Source organism: Phalaenopsis equestris, unplaced genomic scaffold (genome assembly GCF_001263595.1).
Source record: "Phalaenopsis equestris unplaced genomic scaffold, ASM126359v1 Scaffold000814, whole genome shotgun sequence".
Lineage (NCBI taxonomy): Eukaryota > Viridiplantae > Streptophyta > Magnoliopsida > Asparagales > Orchidaceae > Phalaenopsis > Phalaenopsis equestris.
The window spans coordinates 330,472-355,769 of record NW_018165254.1 but is presented as its reverse complement, the minus strand read 5'-3'; the positions used below and the strand labels follow the sequence as shown (position 1 = coordinate 355,769).

Genomic DNA, 25,298 nt, shown 5'->3' with positions numbered 1-25,298 from the left:
GCAACAATTGAGAACGCGATGTATTCTGTGCAAAAATTGCAGCTCCCAAAATCCCGAAATGCTGCAATAGCATTTCGATCCCGTGGAATCTTATTTATTGAGATTCAATCAGAATTTGCCATTATTGCTCCGTCGGATCAATTATGTGACCTGAATCCCACAATCACGGTATCGTGTGATTGCAATACTACATGACACGTATTCATGGTGAGCTCCTGCATCACTTCCTATTCCAAGAGAAAGCATGCCATCCAAAAAATATAAAATAGCATAGTGTTAATCCCAGTCAATGTATTGTACTTCAAAGACAATTGTGATGGCATAGTTTCAGAGTACCTCATCCTTTACTTCTAGTGAGAATTTATCTGCTTGAGACTGCTCAACCATTAACCTCGAGGTTAAAGATCCAAGGAGTATTAGTATACACTTCTCCATTAGTCATATCATCGAATCTATTATATTAGTCAATATTGATTAGATTTCATCAACAAGCAACCTGACCTTAGAAATCACAACTAAACAAAGGAATGTTAAGTTGATTCTAAAGGATTTCAAGTCACTCAAAGAAGATTTGACCACTAGATGCCCATATAAAGATTCAATCTGTCTCATTTCCCAGAGTTGTCAAATCCCTATGAAGGATTAGGAGAAAACACAGGCACTACCCATAGAGAAATTCCGTGAATACTAATAAAGAAGCTCAGAACTTAACATATGATAAACAGTGTCCTCAATAAAAGTCCTTAAAAGGACTTCACTAAATGGTGGAATGATGTTCCAATTTTTTTGGCTGACCCAATTCAGAGATGACTCAACAACAACAACAAAACCTTTAACCCACTAAATGGGGTCCAATTCAGAGATGACTATTCTTCTCAAATTTAATTTTGCCGATATGATCAACAAAAGTTCAAGTTTTCACCATTGAAATATCATGGGATCATGATCTATGGCACCAAATATTCATACATTCAATCAAAGATCTTGCCAGCAGCATCCAACATCCACCGAAGGCTTCCAAGGTCCAAGAAAGATATCCAATCCATGGGTAGCTTCATTCAAATATATTTTGATCATGGGAGGGTGTAATAATCATTATTGGTAATTGGTAACTACGATTATTTTAAGTGAGAATTGAAAAGTCTTTTGCACAACAAATAGCCCATTAAATAGTTATTCAGATGGATTATTTAAGTTTGAAAAGCACCTAAGATATTCATAGGAGTCTTATCAGCATCCTCAGTTCACAAGAACTAATACCCGGCATGACTTGGATGGAAAATAAGAAGATGAAACAAGGCTTAAGAGCTAAATGCATTCGTTAATCACTTATCATGGGTCTCTCAAATCAAGGGTTTCGCTTCTAGGTGATGGCCATGATAAAATGATAATTGAAACTTGAAGGATCCTTAATAAGATCTGCCATACGAAGTTCAAGATTTGAGCCACTAAATTACAAAGACCAAAAACAATAATTTTAGGAAATAAAAAGTGCCAATGCTCTCCTCTCAAAACAAGTAAATGATTGCTCAATGCTCCGAATTGACACCATTCAACCTTTCACATAAGACTTTTCTAGAGAGACAATCAAAGTCAGAACTCACAAAGAAGCTTATATCATATTAATATAGTCAAAACAATCACAACAAAATAATTGGGCTAATAAAAATGTGAAAATAAATTTCAGGTAAGACAAATCATGGCTAAAATGTGTCATTGGACCACTTAACAAAAAAAGATCAAAAAATTGAAAAGTTATGCCTAGAATGTGTTGTTGAGCCAGTTAAATAGTCAAATTCAAATCACAATTTATTCTCTAATGGCTTTATTTATAAGTTTAAGACATATTCGGAGAATCCGATAGGAGCACAAAGCATCCTATTAGCAAAGATCTATCACAGCATATTTTTCACCCTTAGGCAGGCAATTGAAAATGAGAGTGCCAATGGATATAAACAATTAGGATGCCAAGCAAAACTTTTATGCTCCTAACCATGTAGATTGGATGAAGTTGAATGATCAGAATGTTGGAACTACAAAATTTTAACATAAACACAAATCCTTATCAAATGTGTCAAACAGAAATATTCCTCTGATTTGTTAGGACACATTACCAACACACAAATTAATGTTTAATATGTTGTTTTGACAAAACTAGATAGGCGATAGTTAGGGCACACCCCAACATGACCAAGTAACAAGAAAAAGTGAATTTTTTATGGGTAAGCTTACCAAATCCTATCTTTTTTTTATATTGATAGATTCTATCAAAAAGTAAATTGATGCTAGTGGTGATAATGACTGCAATGTCAAGTGTGTAGGTCAATTAGCAGTACAGCAGTGTTTTTTATTTTTTTATTGCATTTTGAAGGTTATATACTCATTATTTTGACATTTGATGTGGACAATATCATGTCTAAGAATTAATGATAATATTGGTCGGTTGTTGATAATTAAGTAAACTTTACAACAACAACAACAACAACAAAGCCTTAATCCCACTACGTGGGGTCGGCTACATGAATCCTTTTTCTCCATTGCGTCCTAATTAGTGTCTAAATATAAAATTAATTTCATAGCATATTAGACTATAATTGTAAGTAAAGTATAATTTTTATTCTTTCCATAAGAATACAGATAATTGATATTTTGATTTGCACGTTCCATATCATTAATTTGTTAAAAAACAGTCAATAGGATGTGTTTTTGTCTCGTTCCAATACTTGTGCATCTTAGCTCCCGACAAAACCAAAGGATCATTTCACTATTTTTTATACCGGTATAGATATTTATATAAATGCAAGTGTGAAATTTACATATCCAGGAGAAAAGCTAGTTGATGACCATTAGGTGCATCTGATTTGTGCATGTGAGCTTATGTGTTTCTTTCAATTACTATATAAAAAAAGGAATAATTGATTACTCCAATTTTTTTCACAGCTATGTTTCAAACAACTGATTACTCCAAATGTTTATAAAATTATGTACCCATAAACATTCTAAATACTTGAACAAAGAATCTATAATAGCATATAAATCCAGAGAGCTCACTAAGCGGCCGTTAGGTTTGCTGGAAAAAAAAAATTGTAGCATACAAAGAATGCGGCGACATTGAAATGTAGCATAATTGGAATATTTTAGAATGTTTGTTTTGGTGTAGAAAGAATGAAGGAGTTTTTATTTGAGTTTCGTTTGAAAAAAAATAAAATCAATGTAATACATGGTCAATGGCCATGGCAGAAGGCTGGCAGTAGCTAGGGCTGGGGTCTCCAACCGATGGTGTCTACCAGCAGTGAATGGCAATTGTAGGCTATGGTAAGCAGGGGCGGTCAGCACCGAGAGATGTTGGCAGCAAGGTGGCACCCAATGAGCATGGCAGAGGGAGGCACCCAATGGAGCATGGTAGAGAGCGGGAAGGGCGGGAAGGGCTGCAATTTACAGTGTAACTGAAAATCATCCAAATCTAATCAATTCTAAATACACTAGTTTTGAACTGCATCGTGCATTCCAAATTCATAAAAATTTTACAATGCATTTCTGTTTCATCCAACCAAACGCAAAAAATTTTGAAAACCCTATATTTTGTTTATTTTGCACTAAAATACACCAAATCAAAAATGAAAAGAAAAATTATTAAAAAACCATGAAAATATATAGACTTACTTCCCAATTCACAAGTAAATTCAGGTCGAGCATCCACATTGCCGGAAACCATATCTCCATCCTAGTGTGAGAAACAAGAAAAAAAATGCTATAAGGTTTAACAATTTTCTGTATTTATCAGGCTGACTTGCAGGAAAAAAAACTTGCTTTCAAATGGTGTTCTAGGTGGTGAATTAATATTCCAAAAATGTGCTCATCAAGCATTCTTATGTTTCATGAGCATAAAGATTAAGCCCAGGAAAAATATTAATTGTAAAACTACTGAAAACAACTTCTGAAATTCTGTCACACATAAAGTGATAAAACTCAAATTACTTGATGTTGTCGAATACTTATAATTTGACAGCCAATTGAACAAGAAACATGCTCAATTTGATGCTAATTACTAGAAACGAACCTCTATGATTCTCAAAGTTAAACTGTGTTTAATATACATTAAAAAGGAAGAGTTAACCAAAGTTCACTCTAGTAGCTGAGAGAGTTGTTAAATATATAGTATCGTTAAGAATTTAAAATGAACTAAGGATTCCAGAGAAATAAACAAAAAGATTGCCAAAATGGTGATAACACGAATTGAATAAAATGTAGTGACTGTGGGCGTGTGCCGGTGGTAGAGGTGGTGGTTGTTGGTGTGTGACTGTGGGCGTGTGCGGTGGGAGAAGTGGTGGTTGTTGGTGTGTGACGGTGGGTGTGGGTTGGTAGTGGAGGTGGTGGCTGTGGGCGTGTGACTGTGAGTGTGTGTTGCAGGGGGAGAATGTGTGTTGGTGTGGCTGGTGGTGGAGGTAGAGCTGTGGGGGTGTGTTGGTCGTGTGTTGTGTGGGGCTTGGTTGTTTTATTTGAGGATTTCTTTTGTTGTGTGTCAGTTTTTTTTTTTCAATTTGTTTCTCTTTGTGTTTTCTTGTTTTGTTTTTTATTTTTTTAGTTTAGAAGTTTGTTTTTCTTGGGGCTTTCATTTTTATACTGCTTTTGTTTTACTAGCTTTACAGTTTCTTTCTTGATCCATTTATTTGTTTAGCAAGCAATGGTTAAGACTAAAGAAGCGGGTTCATCAGCCTTGTGGGATAGGTAAGTCACAATCATATTTTGCAAACCTCTATCTTAAGGAGGTCGAGCTTGGAAATAGACTCACCACCTACTTTAATAAAAAAGAGTAGCAAAATATTACGAAAAAGTACAAGGAAATAACACAAAGGGACTACGATAGATTACAATTTAAGAACAAGTAGGATCAGTTGAAAAGGACTGGAAGTTATGGAAGGAACTAAAATGGGGATTCACGGGCTTGGGTTGAGATTCAATCAAACGGACTATTGATGCCTCAGAGAATTGGTGGACTGAGAAATTTGAGGTAATAACCAAAGCACTAAATACTTGTTTTTCCATTCTTTATTCCTCCAATCTGTTTTAAGTAATAAACTTTCCCACATATTACAGGCAGTGTCAGCCGCCAAGAAATTAAAATTAAGTAGCATGGAGTCGGACCTGAAGAAATTGGATTAGGGGTGTAAACGAATCGAACACTAACAAACAGAGCTCGTGTTCGTGTTTGGGTCGCTTGAAATTAAGTGTCTGAAATGGGCTTGTGTTCGTGTTTGGGTCATTTGAAATTAAGTGTGTCTAAAATGGGCTCATGTTCGAAATTGTTCGTGAAGTTACTGTTCGTGTTCGGTTTGATTTATTTGAAATAAATTTCAAAAGTTTGAAATGTTTAAAATGTTCAAATTGTTCAAACTGTTTGAATTATTTGAAATCTTATAAATTCATTTGTATTGTTCGAATTGTTTGAATTGTTCGAAATCTTTTAAAAGCTTAAACCTGTATGAAATTAATACATAAACATGTATGAATTACATCACAAATGCAGAATAGTCGAAGCACAGCTCACAATAAAACCATAATATCATATCTCATCCATAAAAAATTCAGATCTAAAGGCAATATGCGAGATTTTACTCCCAAAAACTTCAAAAACAAGGTTTCACTCAAAAAACTAAATAAACCTAAAAGAAATATAAGAAAAATTAAGCTAAGAGGTGAACCAAAAGATAAATATGAAATATTAAAGCAAAGATACTGAAAGATGACACCTCGGTAGCCTTACAAGAAAACAAGCAAAGATATCGAGCAACCAAGCATGGATATCGAGCAACCAAGCAAGAATACCGAGCAGTCGATCCAATGCCGAGTCGCCGACACGTCGAGAACAAATAAACTTTATCAAAGACAAACATAAGTAGAGATTAGAGAATGACACAAACGACAAGCCCTAACTTCTCATGGCCGAAAGCTTTGCACAATTTTCAGAGGACAAGGAAAAGAATCAGAAGAAGGGTAGGCCGCCAAAACCTAAAGCTTTCGAGAAGAGAAGGGGAGGCAAGTTGGGGTAAAGTGGCTTAGGGAAGGGAAGACGCTAAAAATTCTACATTTAATGATCTTTGTAATAGATTAGATACTAAGAAGGGTGAAAAATATATGCATAAACTAGCCAACATAAACTAGCCAAACAAATAAACTAGCCAAACAAAGAGAAAAGAAAAGTAAAGATTTAACTCAAGTAAAGTGTATAAAAGATAAAAATCAAGAAGCATTTTTCATAGAAAATGATATTCAACCTAGGTGGGTAAGTTTTTTTGATAAACTTTTTAATGAAGTTTCTGAAATTATGATCGACCTTTGTGATTTTAATATCGTTAATAATAATAAAACATTTTATTTTTACTGTCGCATTAGTAAAAAAGAAGTTGTGGAGATTTTAAAGAAAATCAAGGATGGAAAGTCTGTAAGACCTAATGATATCACAATTAAAGTGTGGAAATATTTAGGAGATTTGGGATTTTCTTGGCTTACTAAACTCTTTAATATTATTTTAAAAACTAAAAAGATGTCTAAGAAGTGGAGGAAGAGTATTTGATCCCCATTTTTAAGAATAAAGGGGATGCACAAGAGTATGCAAATTATAGATGAATTAAGTTGATGTGTCATACTTTAAAATTATGGGAGAGGGTAATTGAATATAGGTTAAGACGTTTTACAAAGATTTCTCATAATCAATTTGGATTTATGTCGGGCAAGTCTACTATGGAAGCTATACATTTATTGAGAGGTCTGATGGAGAAGTTCAGAGATAATAAGGAAAATCTACATTTGATTTTTATTGATTTAGAAAAAGCTTACGATAAGGTTCCAAGAGATATCCTTTGGAGAGTTCTTGAAAAGAAAGGTGTTGATATGACTTCTATTCAAGTCATTATAGATATGTATACAAGAGCTGTTACTTGTGTTCGAACTGAAGGAGGATTGACCAAATATTTTCCTATTTATGTTGGATTAAATCAAGAATTGGCTTTAAGCCCATATCTTTTTGCTTTATTTATGGATGGTCTTACTGGACAATTACAAAAGAATGTACCTTGATGTATGCTTTTTGCTGATGATATCCTTCTCGTGGATAAGACGAGAGAAAAAACCCAAGAAAAACTTGAATTATGGAGATCTACATTGGAGTCTAAAGGCCTTCATTTGAGTAGAACTAAAATTGAATACATGGAATGTAATTTTAGTAGTAATAGCTCTAGTGACAGAAGTGTAACTTTGGGTGATCACATTATTAAAAGGTGTGAACCATTTAGATATATTGGGTTTGTTGTTCAAAGCGATGGTGATATAAGTGAGAATGTTAATTGTAGAATTCAAGTCGGTTGGTTGAAGTGGAGTAATGCTTCGAGCCTTTTGTGTGATAGAAAAGTACCGCTTAAACTGAAATGAAAATCTTATAAGACGGTGGTGAGTCCTGCAATGCTCTATGGCGTTGAATGTTTCTTTAAAAGAGAAGCATAATACTAAGTTAAGTGTTGCCGAGATGAGAATGATTAGGTGGATGAGTGGCTTTACACTTAGAGACAAAATGCGAAATGAATATATCCGTGATAGGGTTGGTGTAGCTCCTGTGACAAATAAAATTAGAGAAAGTTGTCATAGATGGCTTGGTCACAGTAAATGTCGACCATCTGATGATCCGATTAGGAGAGTAGATGCTTTAGATTCAACTTTTGTTAAGAAAGGCATTGTTAAGAATCAAGAAAGGCAGAGGTAGACCTAGGAAGGCTTAGGCTTATTGTATAAAGCATGATCTTAACTTTTTAGAACTAAATGAAAAAATGACACTAAATAAAATGCAACAGAGAAAAAGTATTCATGTAGCCGACCCCACGTAGTGGGATTAAGGCTTTCTTTTTGTTGTTGTTGTTTATATATATATAGTATATTAATATATTATATTATTTATGTAACTTATATTATAAAAATATATAATATTTATACAACTAATATTATTTATAGAATTTAATTTTTTAAAATATTATAAATTTTTAGAATATAAAATTATTTTTAAAATATGATAACTTTTTATGTATAATATTTTAAACTATTTTATTTTTCGAACAATAACTATTCGAACACGATCCAACACATGATTGTTCGTGTTTGGTTTGTTCATAAACTGAATGAAAAAAATTATTCGTGTTCGTCTCATTTGCTTATCGAACGAATCGAACACGAATTCCGTGGCGAGCCGAACACGAAGTGTTCGCAAACATCGAGCTTTTTTGACAACCCAAACCGTATGTTTAGTGGGGTTGTTGTGACGGGCACGCATGCGTTCACCCTAAGTGAGCATGGGTTTACAAGCATACTAGAGGGCTTGGAGACAAGCAAGTAAGTGGGTCAAGTGAAGGCCCCACCGAAAACCCGAAGAAGCTGGAGTCAACATGACGGTCAAAGTGAAATACGGTAGAGAAAAGAAAAAAAAGTTATTTTCATCAGAAACACAATAACAAAACTGGTGGAAGCGTGCACAATTCAGGCTAGTACTTCAAAGGACGCCTCTATAGACACTTTCTTCGAGTTTTGTAAACATATCCTGAAGTTAGTTTGGATAACACGTTTTAATTGAACATCTTGAAGTTGCTAGAGGACCCGACCCTCAAACAGCTATTTATGTAAATGCCCCTTGAACTTCGGGTCAACTAATTGTTTTTTTTATGGACAATTGATTTTGTGGAATTATTGTTTAGTGGTTTTTTTGTTTTTTTTTTTCATTTGTTTCATGGGTTATTTGATTCGGATGTTTTTCTATCTAGCACAAACAATCAATATATTGTTTTGTAATTATTTTTGGTCATTATATATCTGTATTCAATTTACATATTCTTGTTAACATTGTTCGATTCGCGCTTATTACCTAAACAGAGCACTTCTATAGGACAGCGACTAAGTCCTATAAAAAAAATTGCGGTGTCTATGGTTTTATTGTACGAATACTATTACTCTCACGTCGATCGAACTTCTTGCATGACATTGACTTATATTGGTGATAAATGCATAGGTGAGCTACAAGGACACCTAGCAAGGTTCGGTAAAATGTTCCGTATGACAAAAGTCATATTTTTAGATTTTTCGATGAACTACATAGCCATCATGGACTCCACGGCTCCTCAGAAATGACAACAAGAGAGGTGTTCACAGAATGAATAAATGAGAATAGCGTGGAGCGATTCCAACATTCATCAAAGACAATTAGCAGGCATTTTTCAATGGGTTTGAAAACTCTTGTCAGTTAGTCAAATAACAAAATTAAGTCAAGTGATCCAACCTTCGAGATGACTCCAAACAAATATTACAAATGACCCGCGGTATATGTCATTCACTAAGGTAATTCTTTTTAACACATTACATTCAGACGACAAAATAAGTTGTGTGGCAATCATAGTTTTAACTAATCTGACAGAACTGTATTGAAGCGATTGACACAATTCACATGAATGCACGAATATCAAAGACTAAGAAGATGCATACATTGGAGTGTGGATCACCCATACAAAATATGATGGATGTATGTAACTTCAACACGTGCTGGACTTTTGCGATGACTAGTTGGGAAGACATTAAACATGATAGTCATATTTTTGCTTTTGTGATAAGAAAACAAAGGCACAGCTTCCTGCACCCACCTATAGGTTCGAAAAGATATCAACAACATTCGTTTTTTCTTTAGTTTATTACTAATTATGGTATTTTAGACAGGTAAATTTTACTTGGTCGATGTTGAATATCCTCTATAGATTGGGTATCTGAAGTCCTTTTCAGATATGAAATATCACATTCCTGATTTCGAAAGATCTAGCGTTGTTGCTCGTGTCAGGAAGAAAATATTTAACAAAAGGCACTACTCGTTACGCGACATAATTGTAAGAACAATTGGAGTGTAGAAGAAAAAATGGAACATACTACATGATATGTTGATGTATCAATTTCCAAAATAGGTGTTGATTGTAGTGGTCACGATGCCACTCCATAACTACATTTGACGACATCATTTTTAAGTTGATGTAAACTTCAACATGACTGACGATGAAAACTTACAGGTCCCCCCGGAAGCTATTGAATATCACGTAAGGCAATTTATACCATAGCCAGAAATGGAATCACTAGAAGGTTACACCCAAGATGGCAAAGGTGTTGCCAAAATGGCAGATTTGAGAGAGCGAACTATAGACATCATTGTTGAATGTTGATTGAACGACTATTGCTTATTTTATAAAGTCTATATTCATTTTATGTCACTTGTATTATTGATATTTTAGATATTTGAAGTTTTATGCTCTTTGTAATTGTTTTTTCTACTTTTTCAATTCCTTTTCGTACTTTTTTTTGGGTTTTGAGGTCCACGATGACACATTCGACTTATGGGCTTTCTGGATAGCCTAGTAGTTATTGTTGGTTGGTGTCACATGTGAAATCTTAATAAAAGCAACCAAGTTCCTCTTTTCTTTTGGTTGAGTTTTGGGGGTACTTTTGGTTGGTCTGTTTAGTTGATGTTGGTTGGTGTCATATGTAAAATCCTGATAAAGTCAACCAAACTCCTCTATTCTTTTTTATGCTTGGGTTTTTCAGATACTTCTGGATGGCATTTTTTTGGTGATATGCATACGAACTTGGTATTAAGTGAGCTAAAGGCAACCAAGAACTCTGGTTTTAGAACGTCTACCGTCTTCTTGTTATGACGGGTTCAGTGGGTTTGGTGTACTTAGTTTTCCTCGCGCCCGCACAAAACTTGAATTGATTACTGCTTTTATCAATTTTGAAAGTGTATGTTTATTTTTTATTCCATCGATTATTGATATTTTAGATATTGTAAGTTTTATATTGTTTGTAATTTTTTTCTCTATTTTTGATTCATTTCCATTTTTTTCTTTTTTTAGGTTTATGAGGTCCCTGATGAGACTTTCAACCTTGTGGGTTCTCTTGGATAGTCTATTAGTTGTTTTTGATCGGTGTCACATGTGAAATTCCAATAAAGATAACCAAGTTTCTCTCTTCTGTTCGATGCCAAGTTTTTTAGGTATTTCTAGATGGTCTTTTTTTTGGTGATATGCATATATAACACACGAGGTCGATATTAAGTGAGCTATAGACAACTAAAAATTCTTTATTTTACAAAGTCTATTTTCTTCTTATAGTGACAAATTCGTTAGTTGGTATACTGAGTTCTCTGAAACCTCACGTCTGCAAAAAACTATAAATAATTGCTTCTTTTAGAAATTTCAACTTTTGTTATGACTAATGGATTATCATTTGAATCATTCAGAAAAGATGAACTCTAAAATTTTAGGGACATCCCGATAAGTGCTCTGTCACTGCGGACTACAGACTTTCTTACTGATGTCACGTCGGGCACATAGCTACGAGAGAAAGTTCTACAGATGCCCGCGGTGGACAGACAGTTCGAAGAAGTGTGACTTCTTACGGTGGGGAAACAGTCCAGCATATTCTACTGCCAATACTGATCAGGGTTGGATGGTATCCCTAGAGAAAAAACGTGGTTTGTGGCATACACCGTCTAAATTTTAAAATTAATATTATCATATTATAAATTGTAATTTTAATAGTTTTTTTAGTACACCTGATACTCACTGTTATGTGAGGTGTGTATCTTATCTTTTATACTGTTCTGAAGAGATTTTTGCTTCTCAAATATCAGATATTATGATATGATAGTTCTGTTGCAAGCAACATTCCTGCACATGAGCAGAATGGTCATTCATCTAGAAACAGCTGCAAAATATCTATTTTCAAATAGCACAAACCAAACAGCCAATCAGCTTATCTGAATCAGCTGCTGAGCAGAAATTTATCTGGATCAACAGCTTATTAATAAGCTGCAGCTGCCACAAATAGACCCTTACCAATCAAGTTGAAACTTCAGTCTAAGACTCAAGCTAATTTTAAATGTTGGACTCCATATATGTAAATATGTCAATTTACTAACAGTTTTTCTCACACAACAAGCCATTAAAGTGGTGATAACATGAGGTCTCCCGTGCAATCAATCTGATGACAAAAGCTATCAAATATCATTGCTAAGACATTTTACTTCCTCTATTTCTCATAAATATGCAAATCTCCACCATCTACCTTTAATCTTCAATGATAATTATTTTTTGCCTTTGATTCAAACTACCATTTCTTTCATAAATCATCTATGTTTATTTTGTTTCATGCACAATCTCTAAGCAATTTGTCTTTGAGCAAGCAATAGAGCTATGTGTGTGTGTGGCGTCCTGTTTCAATTACCCGAGAAGAGGTAACAATGAGTCGGAAGAGGAAATAAAGAGTCGAACAGAGGGGAGGCGAAACGAAAGAAGTGAGAAGCCAAAGGGGTGACGTTCACTCAATAAATTGTCGTAGTCGACTTGCCTGTTATGTCAAGCAGGTTAGGGCAGCAATGCAATGCTTGCATGCAAAAAAAGGAAGCAAGAGGGAAGGGAAGCTCTATGCATTAGGGCACTCAATTATACCCTAGCTGACCTTTGTAGAAGAGAAGAGGAAGAAATAAGGAGAAGAGCGGCAGCGTGTGAGACTCGAGCATGGCGGAGGAGGCGACGTCAATGTCAAGTGGAGGAGGCTTCTGTGTCGAACAGAAGAGGAGTCGGTGTCGGTTTCAAACTACGATTGAAGGAGTTAAATAAGAAGACATTGTGGCTCTATAGAGAAGAAAATATTTGTGTACATAAGATGTACGCAGCGCTGCGTACAACAGGGGTTATTCAGGGCGTACAGGGGGATTATATCCGGGTTATACCCCCCTGTAACATCCGTGTAACTCCCTTGTAACCTCAGTGCAACTTATTTGTACCCATGAAACTACAGAAGTGCGGAACTCATTTGTAGGTTACAGGTAGTTTACAAAGAGGTTGCAGGGCAGTTACAGAGGGGTATAACCCCGATATAACCCCCCTATACCCCCTGAATAACTCATGGACGTACGCAGCGCTGTGTACATCTTATGTACGCAAATATTTTGCCTATAGAGGAGCTCTCATGTGATCTGGTTCTCGCGTGCAGAAGAAGACGATTCGAGTATCACACACAGAGAAGAAGATGGCTCGCATGCGGGTAAAGGGGGGTTCATTCAACTGAGATTAAGGGTAAGTTATTTATTTAAGTTATTAAATAAATTATATATATATATTATATTTAAACTTTAACATTTAAATGTTAGTTAAATGCATTGATTAAGGTGTTAAAGAAAGGTTGGGATTTTAATTTTAAATGTATTTTTTATATAAATTAATAATATTTAATATTATTTTTATTACAATAATCAAACTTAAAGTTTAAAGTATTGAAATGTTAATTAAAATATGCAATACAAACATAATCGATCATTAAATTAAAACATAAGTAAAGTGATAACTGAATATTTTAATTTTTCAATGTGATAATTTGATATAAATAATATAAATTAAGAGCAAGCAGGTCGTTTATCATCAAAGTGAATACTCATATTCTTTTATAATAGTAACATTTATTTTTTCACGACCAAATGTATTTATGCTTACTGTTATAGTACTGCATACCCATGATTTATGATTCTATTAAATTTTGTTCATATTGTCAGAATGACTTGTGTGCTCAACTTTGTTTAAATTATCGTAGAAATTAAATCTTGTACAATAATATGGACTAACACGCAAATGAGAATGAAATATTCATTAGTATATTTCATTAGTATAAAGTAATATTTTTATAATATGCTTGTATGTGCATGATAATGAGAGAACCCAAGTACACGTGCACGTATATAGAAAATGATATTGATATTGAAGTACCTTAATTGATATAAATTTTAAATGGTGCTCTTGCAAATATATTAATGAAAAATATAATCTGTTATTAATATAATAAGATTCATTGAAGAACATTATATCCTTAAGATATCAAATATTTATATTGATTTTTCAAATGCTTAACTGCATGCATATAATCATTAGTATTCACTGATTTCCCTTGTATTACTCTAATTTGGGAGCGTGAGTATTCAATCATTTTGGTTAACTCGAAATTATTTTAAACTAACTTTTTATGTCTAAATAATTTGTTAAAAGATGATTAAAAAGATAAAAATGTTTATGAAAGAAGTAGACAACCTGTAATAAAATAAATTTAATTATATTGTTTTAATTTATTTTATTTAACAGTTCTTTCATTTGTTAATAATTAGTTATAGAAAAAAAATAAATTTAATTCTCATCATCTGACTGTCTGTACATATCTTAGTTGATTCTAAGCCCCAACTAGGGTTGGGTTGTCACAAAAGTAATATCAGAGCAAATGTTAAAGATTAATTAATATAATCTTGATGAAAGAGCTAATAGGATAATTATAGGAAAATTTTAATAATAATAAAAAAATTTAAGTTAGTTCAAATTAATAATTATATTCATTTGAATACAGTGATAAACCCAAAATTATAAAAAGGAATCTGATAGAAAATGATGAAGTACAACCTACTATAAATGTGAACACAAATGTCTTGACATAGATAATGACGTTAATGACTCAGCTGATTCAAGAGCCCATATCGCAGAAAATCGAAAGCGATACAATCGCTATAGAAAAATAATTGAAAATATTTCAAGATTCACAATCACCATTGTTTAAGGGAGCTGAAGATTCAATTGAAGCAAAGAATTAGATGATGTGAATTGAGAAGATATTAAAAATTATGGTCTATCCGGGTGAAAGAAGTGTCATTAACTACGTTTATGTTGGATGAAAAAGCCAAAAGGTGGTGATGTGGGCAGCGTCAAGACAAGCTAGGAGGCATACCAAATATGATGGTCAGTTGAGAGAATTCATGGAGCTATTCAGAGAATGGTTTGTACCCCTATCCGCTAAAAGAAAGGTGCAAAACAGATTCATCAAGTTGGTGTCGGGAGTGAAGACAGTTGCGCAATGCGAAGAAGAATTCACTGTACTATCAAAGTATGCGCCACAATTAATCGCTACCAAAGAAGAAAAGTGTTATAAATTCCTTTCGGGAGTAAAAAATTCGATTAGAAAGTTGTTGGCGCCTTTGGGGATCGATGAATGTTCAATATTAGTGGAACGAGCTAGAAGAGTGAAAATCAATTATTAGCTTACTCAAAAGCGTAAGGAGGCGCATAAGATAAAGCATTGATAAAGGAGAACATGTTGACAAATCAAAAATATCCAATGGGAAAAAGTTTAAGTACAATTTGGGTGGATTTAGTATGACTCAGAGTACTGTATTCACATGTGACAAATACAGAAAACAAGATAAGAATAAATATTTGGCTCTAACACTTATAGTGTCTTCAGCCTGGTCATCTAGCAAGATATTGTCATCACTTGGGTAGAAGACCACTGAGGATCAGACATCAGGAGGAGCTCCTTCACATAAGACCAGGCTGACAACACCAGTAGAAGTGTTAGAGCCTATCAAATATTTATCCTTACGTTATCTTCCGCAATTAATTGCCAGTCATTACTTCTCCACTTCCTTTTTCTCTCTATTGCACTTCACATTATGTACTACCTCTTCTTATTGTTGTTACTACCTCAATTTACCAACCGTTCCCACAACCAAACTCACTACCTATATTTCTCACTTCAGACGACAGTGCATCTCCAGTTTTTAGAGTTGTTCACTTCCCATCACGGCATGCCCAGAAGCAAACAGAGAATTGGATTTTACAAATTAAAAGTTTAAGACTTTCTATGAATGATCTGATGATAATGCTGGAATTCATATTGAATGTATTAAAATCTACTGTATTTTATCACATGTTGATGAATTTAAGATGTTACTTATTTTGGGTATTTTGGGATTATAATTAGGATCCTGAGGCAAGTAAGAAAATTAGTTCATTAGCTTAATACAGTTCTTTCTTCTCTCAAAATTTTGTGAGTATGATGTAAGTGTATTCTTCATGTGGTGACAAGTCTTGATGATATTTTTTGAGAGACTAGTTTCCATATATCAGCTTGAAATTAGAATATTCTATAAGTGATTTATATATTTTGTTCTTATTTAATTTGTTTAGTGGATGAATGTTAATGCATATGAGAGTTTGTAAAGTCTCATATGTAATCAAATTTCATGTTCATAACGTAAGTTTCAATCATTCCAAGACTGCAAATATTACCACACCAAAATTATGTATCGAAGCACAGAATTTAGAATACCATTGTCTACTCATACGGAAAAATGCGGCCACTTACTTATTTTGCATCTAAAAAGAGATATCGATCAAAATAGAAGTTGGGGAACTATGAATTTGAATCTTTATATGCTTTTTTTTTTCCATTACATCCTATGTTTCATCACTTAATCCAGGACACTTGACTGTCCTATATCATCAAGTTTCGATTCACCTACATTAAAAAAAATAAACAAAAATGTTCTTCCAATGAGGTAAGGTCACCAAAGAAAATTTACCTCTTCATCAACTGGAACCAACTCTGAGATTGAGCAAGACCTTGATCTAGTAGGAGAATGTGCATCTTCAACGAGAAGCTGTGAATGATCATCAGACTCATCATACTACAGAAATCGTAAAAGGAATATATTAAGTAATAGTAGCTCTAATAGCATACAACTAATTCTGACGTTCACAGACTTCAGAATGCACCTTGTCGGATGATTTGACTCCCAGATCTGTCTCCTCTTCATCAGATTGAATACTTCGATTCCATGACTTCACTTGCTTAACTTGAATCAACTGGAGAATTAATAACAGGAAGACAAAAAAAATGCATTAAAAAAATTATTCATAGCTACGTAAACACCTGATAAAAATGAATCAAAAACAAACATAAGATGGCAATACTTTCAATATTTCTGGATCATTCCATGGTCCTTTATCTGATCTCAGACATCCTCCAATTTCACAAGTGCACGAACCACCAAGGAAATTAGGAAGTTGGCTATAGTGACATATAGTGTATGAAAGAACCCATGATTAGGGGCAAAAGGAAACTTCGTACTCCAAATGAAAATAAATTGAAGTTTGTATAATGAACAAAAATAAAACCTAATGTCAATCAACTCGCACAGTGTTTGTTGGTATGCATTTCCTAAAACCTGCAAACGATAAATTTAACAAGTTAACATTACCATGTACCTATAATTATTTTGAAATGGTGCAAAGATTGCAGAGATTATTCCCACCTCGATTTTTGCTGATGTCCTTGGATCAATAAAACCTTTTAAGGCATTCCATAGCAATCTAAAACCGTGGCCAGCATTAACAATGAACATCTTATTCAATATCTGCACAAAAGCACTAACATCAACATGGAAGCGAAGCAGTTTAGACAAGGATCTTCTTAGGCATACAGAAAACTTGTTACCTCAGGATAGTTATTGCTATCGATTTTATTGATCCGTATGACAATATCCTGAACTAAGTTAATCAATTTCCCAACATACATCCAGCTCTGCATTTCAATTTATCTACTCAATGATAAAATATAAGCATGGATGGAAGTTATATGAAGAATCATATCAAAATAACAAAATTAATTAAAGCACAACATACCAAACCTTCAACATCTAAAATTGTTGTCATAGTATCAATTTGTTTTCTTGCTGCAATTGAACATGCTGGCCATTTGTCCCGGTAGATCTTCTCTAAACTCTGGACATGATATTTTAATAACCTTTCTACCGTAGTGACCGTCAAAAGTTTACTAAGATCGACTTTTCCAAGTTTTTCAATGTATACTGGCCTGCCCTCTTTGTCCACACCATGAAAACCATGCGGATAGTAAGAGCGAACCTCTTCTAATTCAGTAAACACAAAGTCCTAAATTTACATTAAATAATTACTTCTTAATGCAAGCAATAAAACAGAAAAAAATACCCAACTAAAACGAAATCACTTATGCAGTTTTTGGTACAAATTTAACTTTTCGTTCAACCATTTCACTCCTACAAAGTCCATGAAAAGGTACAAGTCTTAAAGGAAGAAGTCTATAAGCACTAAAAGTTTAAATTATTACGCTATTCAATAGTCATACTTCATGATTCAATAATAAGCTCTCCCAAACTAATAGTAAATGTCCAATGAGTATAAAAGCAAAAAATAAATATAATGAAATCTAATTGTAACCAAAATATCATGGAACTATGAGTTTGTTTGGTTAAATGTTCTAGGAATAGCAAAATTTAAATGAATAATTCTCAATGTTTCAGACAGCATTGCCATCTAGCAACTCAGCTGTTCAGTTCAGTGCTATCTTACTGAAACAATATTATATTATATAGAAAAATTAGTGTTATTATAATCTCTCATTCATTTGGTTCAAGATAATCTAACATCTACATTCTAGCAAATTTAAGGTGTATCAAGATTGTATCACAAGAGAACTTAAACGTCACAAACGAGTAGAAATTTGCTAATACTATAATATAGCAACTTTTAATGAACCAAATGTAATAATCGGAAAAATAAAGTAAAATAAAAGGAAATTTAATGGGTTAGTTTCAATTTGAAGGAATTAACTGTTTCGACGTTTTCATTTTAAGGAGCAGAGTGTCTCACTAGAAGCAAAGAAATGAATCGGACGAGCGAACCAAAGGCGAAACTAAAAGAGAAGAACATGAAATAGCAGTCGTGCGTTTCTCTTACCAGATATTCGGTGCAGAGCAACGAGACTCAAAAATAGGAAGAATAAGAGGAAGAAGAGGAAGTGGTGATGGCAAAACGTTAGCCAAGGTTCGCGCGAGAGACAAAGCTATAAAGAAGGATTGAACGAGCTATTGACGATGTAAGTGCTAGTTTGTCTACTTCAAGGAAGCAGAGGCGGTGGTGTTAAGCTAAAGAAGTAGTTGTGCGCATCATGTGCGAAGGAAGAAGCAATAGAGTCGCATGTTGGAGTGTCGAATAGAGTCAAACAACAATGGAAAAAGGAAGTTGGGTATTAATTGAATGTACGAGAAGAGAAAGGCAGAAATGAGGGAGGGAGGAAGCTTTCCTTGCTACCAGCCCAAGATTTCAAATTTTGCTCCCTTGCATGAATTTAGGCTGAACAAGGGTTTAAGATACGCTTAGGTTATGTTTTCTTAATTTTATATATATATATATATATATATTTGGCAAAAGGTGGTAATATATTGATCAAAAGGTGTTATTTACAATTCTAATATGGGAACATCCAAACTGTCCCCACGCAAAAAAAAAAGTAGGGGGGGGGGCAAGAATTTTAATTTTTTTTTTTTTGCTCTAGAAAATTATATCCATCAACCACTGGTAAGTTGCACCAGCAATTTTAAGCTCGAATAGCATTACATTATAGCAAAACACACCTCCCCTGTGATGAACACAATCTTCTCAGTGCCATCCAAATGCATCTTTATCCGATGGTAACCTAAGAAAACATCAAGGAAACTCATGAAGGAGTGCCGAACCGTAGAGTCCACAAGTGCATTAATTCAAGGTAGAGGGTAGTTATCTTTCGAGTAGGTTACATTCAGTTTGGTGAAATCGACACACATTAGTCATTTTCTATTCTCTTCCAAATCACCACGACATCGTCTTCCAATCTAGGTAGTACAACTCTTTAATGCATCCTTCTTTCGGAAGCTTCTGAACTTCTTTGTTGATCAGCTTGGCTAGGGATAGAGCCTTTGATCTCATTTTTTGCTTTATAGGTCAAACTGAAGGGTCGACGTTGAGGCAATGGCAAGCCAAATCCATGAAAACTCATGGCATTTCTTCGACTGATCAGGCAAAGATGTCACAGTACTCCCCGGGGGTCCAAGCGAAATCCTCTTTATAATCGGCATCAAAAGCTACACTAAGTCAAAAAGAATTAAATTTATAATTGGGGTCGGCGGAGATTTCTAAGCCACTCCCTAGCTGTGTATCCAACTCCAACAGTTCGCGAAGTATGCTACTAACGACCAGCAGGTAGCAAGTGTGTGACTTCTCTAAGTCTCCCCATACCATGACTGTATCATGACGTGATATGTTGAGAATATTGCCTTCAAGTTGTTCCGTAAAGGCCAACTAATGATAGGAATGTATGTCACAGTTGACTCAACAACGATGAAATCAGCCAAGGCATTGAATTGTTTGTCACCCCTCCTTAGGTAATAGGAAGTGCAAGGAACTAGAGGGTCTCTTTCCTCTCCCTGGAGAAACCGTATACATTCTAAGATGGAAGAGGACTACATTGAACTCACCAAAACGCCTTCCGAAAAAACGGTTGTTACTCTAGCTTATAAAGCCTTTTTTGAACTTACGGGCAATGATTTTGCTTGCCTTAAGAAGCTCCAGCTTCATCTGCGGGCGCATTTCTTTTCATGAGGACTTCTCCATTATGTCATTCCCACCTGTATGTGGCTCGCTAGAAGGGGCTTAACCGAGTATACCAACTGACCATGAGGATGCTCGTAAGCTGAATACAAAAACCAATCTTTTTCTAATTGTTTCCTGTTTTGCAAGATTAAATCCATTATGGAGTCCTAGGTTATTACCATACCCAGTTTCAGCAATAAGGCATCCAAGAAGCTTGCAAGGTGTCGAAGGCTAACATAGCTCTGTCGTGTTGTTTTTGTTACATTGTGCATCACTGTTGGCAGGCCCACGATGCCAAAGTGCACAATAGACCTCAAGGCACACCTACCATTATCGCATCCATGATTCTCGAGGCACTCACAAAGACTCGCCTGCATCATTTCTAGGAGCAGTGGGAAGCTAGTCAAATTGCCAATTCGGTCCACTCTTTTGGCATCCTGCCAACGAAACCCTCCTACCTTCTAGGATCGTGGCCATGGGAGCCATTTTTCGGGACAAGCAAGGCTTAGTTATCATAGCAACCGATCAACAATTGCAACATTCGGATAGCACCCAAGTTGAGTTACAAGCCATCTGATCTCCCAACATGCTTGTCTACCTTGGATGTTTGAATGTAAGGGCCTCATTATTCAAGAAGACAACACTAATGTCAACAGGTTTTGGCCATCGACTTCAAGGAAGAAACTTTGGCAGAGCGAGCCGCAACATTATCATGAATTTTGTTTTCTTACATCCTTCAAGCAAGACAGTTTTTGTCACATTGCTAAAAATAGTAACAGGGCTGCTTTTCTTTTTTGTGTTGAGCATGTTTTTTGTGGTTCTTTTATTTTGATGTTAGATGATAATAAGGAACTCTCTACCATACTTGTAGATAGTATGTCTCTCTTTTGTACATCACAGATGCATACTTGTATAGTTGTTGTAATTTTTTTATTAATTAATACAAATATATAGTTTCACAAAGAAACCGTATAAGGGTCCGGGCGTAGTTGTGAGACAAGTGGTTCCAAAACTCATTTTATCAAATACTGATTTAAATAAGATGTTTACTGAGTGCCGATGTGAACAAGAATGCTCCCTATTTGAATGTTTCCAATGAAGGCCATAATGACATCATATAGTTATAGAGGTCGTCCTTAGTAGGCAAGTCTTCATCGGTAAACGTGTTACGTGAATGTTGTGCGACTGGTAATAAGGATAAGGTAGCCACATATATCTTGTCCAACCAGTCTTTTTAGACTTTTTTGTCGTGAGGCATCAACCTCATCTCCTCTCAGGATGGGTGGAACGACTCCTACGATGAGGATCGCATGAGCCAGAACCAGCCCACCTTGCCCATCTGTCGTCGGAGCCTTTCTTGGTTGTTGGTCGACTACACCGATTGCAATGAACTCCTTCAACTTTCAGGCTCGAATCAACTCATAAATTAGGGTCTGAAGGTGTCGAAATTTTTTTGAGTAGTGCCCGTAGTCACAATGGTAGGCAGAATATTTGTTTGGATTACGGGCATATCCCTCGGCCTTCAAAGGGGCAAGTTTTAGGTAGTTGTCCTTATTTTGGATGACCTCAACTTCCGCCATCCAAAGTCTTATCGAAGTCGAATAAGGGAAGCATGAGTCGGTGGCGGTGATCTTCCTAGTTAGTATTCCGCTCACTATTTTCGATACTGTGTCTTCCTCTGGTTTTGTCGTGATGCCTTTCCAGGGTGTATGTCTCCCGATAAGATTAGGGATGATCATCTTCGTTCTAAGGACATGTTGATAGTAGTGTTGGCCAATGGTTAACAAATTTTAGTGGCCTCTCCAGTGTCTTCGGTCATTGTAGTCCTAAAGCGTATCGAAAAGGACCTTATCTCAGCCGTTGAGCGAGGGTCGCATGTGCACAGTAGGCTCCAAATCTCGTACTTCCAATATTTCCCTCTGAAATTGGGTTATAAATGAGCGAAACGATTCTCCTTGCTCCTGCCACAACTTTAACAATGTCTAGAATATTTTGAGACTTTTGTGCACTAGCAAATTGTGTCATGAACATCTTTTTGAATTCTATAGGTGGCTGGCTATTGAACCTCACGAGCGCAAACTCCTTTAGAGTCATAAAAAGAGTCCACACTTTATTGCTTTGTTCACCCTTAATAAGCAAACCATCAACTCAAAGGAGGTGACATGACTGGTTGGATCAGTCTTCCCTCAGTAAGATTCTAGAGTTGGGATAATGAATCGTTCAGAAAGTTTAGCAATTGAGATTTGTCAAGAGAAAGCAATATCAGGGGCCGGTCATCGTGTGTTTATGCACCTTTGCCTGTCTCAGTTTTGAGGTGCAGATCCGGCACTGTTTGGATGATAAGTCTCATTGCTCACGCTTGGAATCAGAGCAGATGATCTTTCTTCATTTAGGCCAAATATCCAACGTGTGGAAACAACCGGCTAGGGTATCAAATTCGCTCCTTGCTAAAGCGTCTCATTGATCATCTCCCTCATCAAATCCTTAAGTTCCTAGATCTGTTTGATCATGAAATTTCTGGAAATCTCTAGTGCAATCAATGTTGTTTGCACTATCACGACTATTTTTTTCCTCTTGTGTTGTTCATCTTCTCATTTGTGTCATGATCCCACGCTCACCATATCTTTTAGGATGTTGAACACAGATTTATTCTTGAATCGTGCCCAAAATATAATATACATGCTAAAGAGTAGAAAATAAGGGCCCTTTTTTGAGAAAAAGCAAAATGAATATCAGAGAGTTGACAGACAAAGATTAATTAATTGAGGAATAAGAATTAGAGAATCTTCTCTTTTTTTTGCACAATGCTTCCTATGTATAGGAGTTGACCATCCCGAAAGGACACTTCATATCATTTAAATGAAAAATCCTACTGAGAGGTCTTGGGTGGGACACTATACAATTTCAACTCAAACACTCTCTTGTAGTAGTAACACTTGAGAAACAATGTCTTTGTGAAGCAATGGGTCCCTTTCTACCTCTGTCACGAGATTCTAGACACTTGAGCCATCCACCCCCACTTTGAGTTGCCCGATCATGATTCTTAGTCCTAACCGTGTTGATATCAGGTGCCACCCCCTGGCCGACTAATTCTTTTGACCTTTTGATCTATCAGCTAGTTTGGTAAGTACAACCTACATCAACCATCCATGCATAGGTCGTAATCGCTCGGATTTGTGGTTCGCTCGGTTATAGATCAGTCGCACTTAAGTGCCAGTGACCCACATTCTTCATTGGCTCCTTAATGCCTGTCAATCACCCTTTAGCGTCTCTTGCGGTGACCCCTGGGTCGCTCAAAGACGTCATCCCTGGGAAGCTAACTTTTTGTATGTGCAGTTAGGGATTAATAATACCAGTTAACAAATAAACCTAAACTAGCAACATATTGAATATATTGCTTTATTTCTACTGATAATCTTAAAAACCCAGTTTTTTTTTATTTTAGTATTCATTTATAAGTCATGCATTTACAACAAACCATGAGAATTATAAAGAGTGTATCAGAGGAATGAAAAGCTATACAGAATAAAAGGAAACTTGATAAGGGAGTTATCAAATATTACACGCAAGATAGAATCTGCACCAAAGTCTGCCCTCCACTGGAGCATTTCTGTCCACATATGGATTGTTTTTTCTAAATTAAAACCTCTAGCTTTCAAAAACCTGTAAAAAAAAAATACAAGTTCATTAAAAGAGTTCGATTTTGGAAAGCAAACTTTCAACAAGTAAGAAAAAGCTAGGCGACAGCAATGAGCCCCTGGCAAGATCAAGGCTGAACTTTATGGTTTTTCATAAAAATTAAGGAACCGGAATCCACTCCAAACCGCATATGTGCAAATAATTGGATAAACACAAAAAAGCATGTCAGGCTAGTGGCTTTTACAATAATTTTATATACCGTTCACTCGAGGAAACGGGCAACACGCAACAAAATACGCAAGTCAAAAGAAGATATTATGAATAGAGCAAAGTATTCAGGAGAACGAGAGAATAAATCGCAAAAATTACAACAACAACAACATGGCAAATTCAACAATATTGCGATTTCAAAGGCTAAGCCCCTAGATTCAGAAAAAGCATCAGTGAATATCCTCTAAATGCTCGAACCGTAATATAAATAGCAGCGGGAGTAAATGTGTAACCTCCTCATGGTGTAGTAATCATCATACTGCGGTGGAAGCAGATCTCTTTCCATCAGTGCCCGCCGAAACTCCCTAACCGATCTCTCCTCCTCCAAATCCCTCGACCTTCGATCCGCCAGCGACCGGAAATTATCCGGCCTTCGAACCCTCACCATTCGCTGCCTCATCGTCGACGAAGGTGCCGGCATGGTCAGCTACTCTGATCGATCCCGAGATGACCGATATGAGGATAGCCTGAAGCTTATAATCAAAACGGGAGATAAACGACAATGGTTTTAGCTATCAATCTGAGATTTCCAAGTGGCGTACGGAGAACTGATTCCTCCAATTTATGTACGTTTGTTCTTACAAATTCCGATCCCCTCGAAGGCCAAAAACGGCGAAAAATATTAGATGAGTAAAGTGATTAGTCAATGAAATCACTCCATCAATAATATTCTCTCCCAGATATGTTTTATATATTATTCATGTGTTATTGTGTCATGAGAATATTTCTGATATTATAATAACACAATAACACATCAATAATACATGAATAACACATCAATAACACACAATAACACATGAATTAACATATCTAATACACTTTACGGGGAAAAATATTCTTCCGTGTTACTGTGCAGTTTTTTCTCTGTCGAGAATATTTCCTGTGTTATTTAGGTGTTATTGTGTGTTATTCATGTGTTATTTTGTTCTGAGAATATTCTTGGTGTTATAATAACACAAAAATACGTCAATAACACATCAATAACACACAATAACACATGAATAACACATCAATAACGCGGGAGAGAATGTTCCCCGTGTTCGCGTGAGGTGTCGTGGC

At 35.5% G+C, this 25,298-nt stretch overlaps 1 protein-coding gene across 3 annotated transcripts in view; it reads right to left on the bottom strand.

Moving 5' to 3' along the window:
* The window catches only part of LOC110031430 (phosphatidylinositol/phosphatidylcholine transfer protein SFH9-like), a 38,358-nt gene extending 13,528 nt beyond the window's left edge, over positions 1–24,830 (bottom strand). For 2 of the 3 annotated variants that reach the window (XM_020734614.1, XM_020734616.1), the window contains exons 1-10: positions 24,473–24,830; positions 23,894–23,993; positions 17,568–17,834; positions 17,380–17,466; positions 17,198–17,299; positions 17,061–17,110; positions 16,857–16,953; positions 16,659–16,748; positions 16,466–16,570; positions 3,664–3,724 (exon numbers count right to left, since the gene is read on the bottom strand). In XM_020734614.1, coding sequence (XP_020590273.1) covers positions 3,664–3,724; positions 16,466–16,570; positions 16,659–16,748; positions 16,857–16,953; positions 17,061–17,110; positions 17,198–17,299; positions 17,380–17,466; positions 17,568–17,834; positions 23,894–23,993; positions 24,473–24,660 — 1,147 coding nt within the window. In that variant the 5' untranslated portion in view covers positions 24,661–24,830. The remainder of the gene's footprint in view (positions 1–3,663; positions 3,725–16,465; positions 16,571–16,658; positions 16,749–16,856; positions 16,954–17,060; positions 17,111–17,197; positions 17,300–17,379; positions 17,467–17,567; positions 17,835–23,893; positions 23,994–24,472) is intronic. The other variant, XM_020734615.1, reaches the window with a different exon arrangement.
* Between the last annotated feature and the right edge of the window lie 468 nt (positions 24,831–25,298).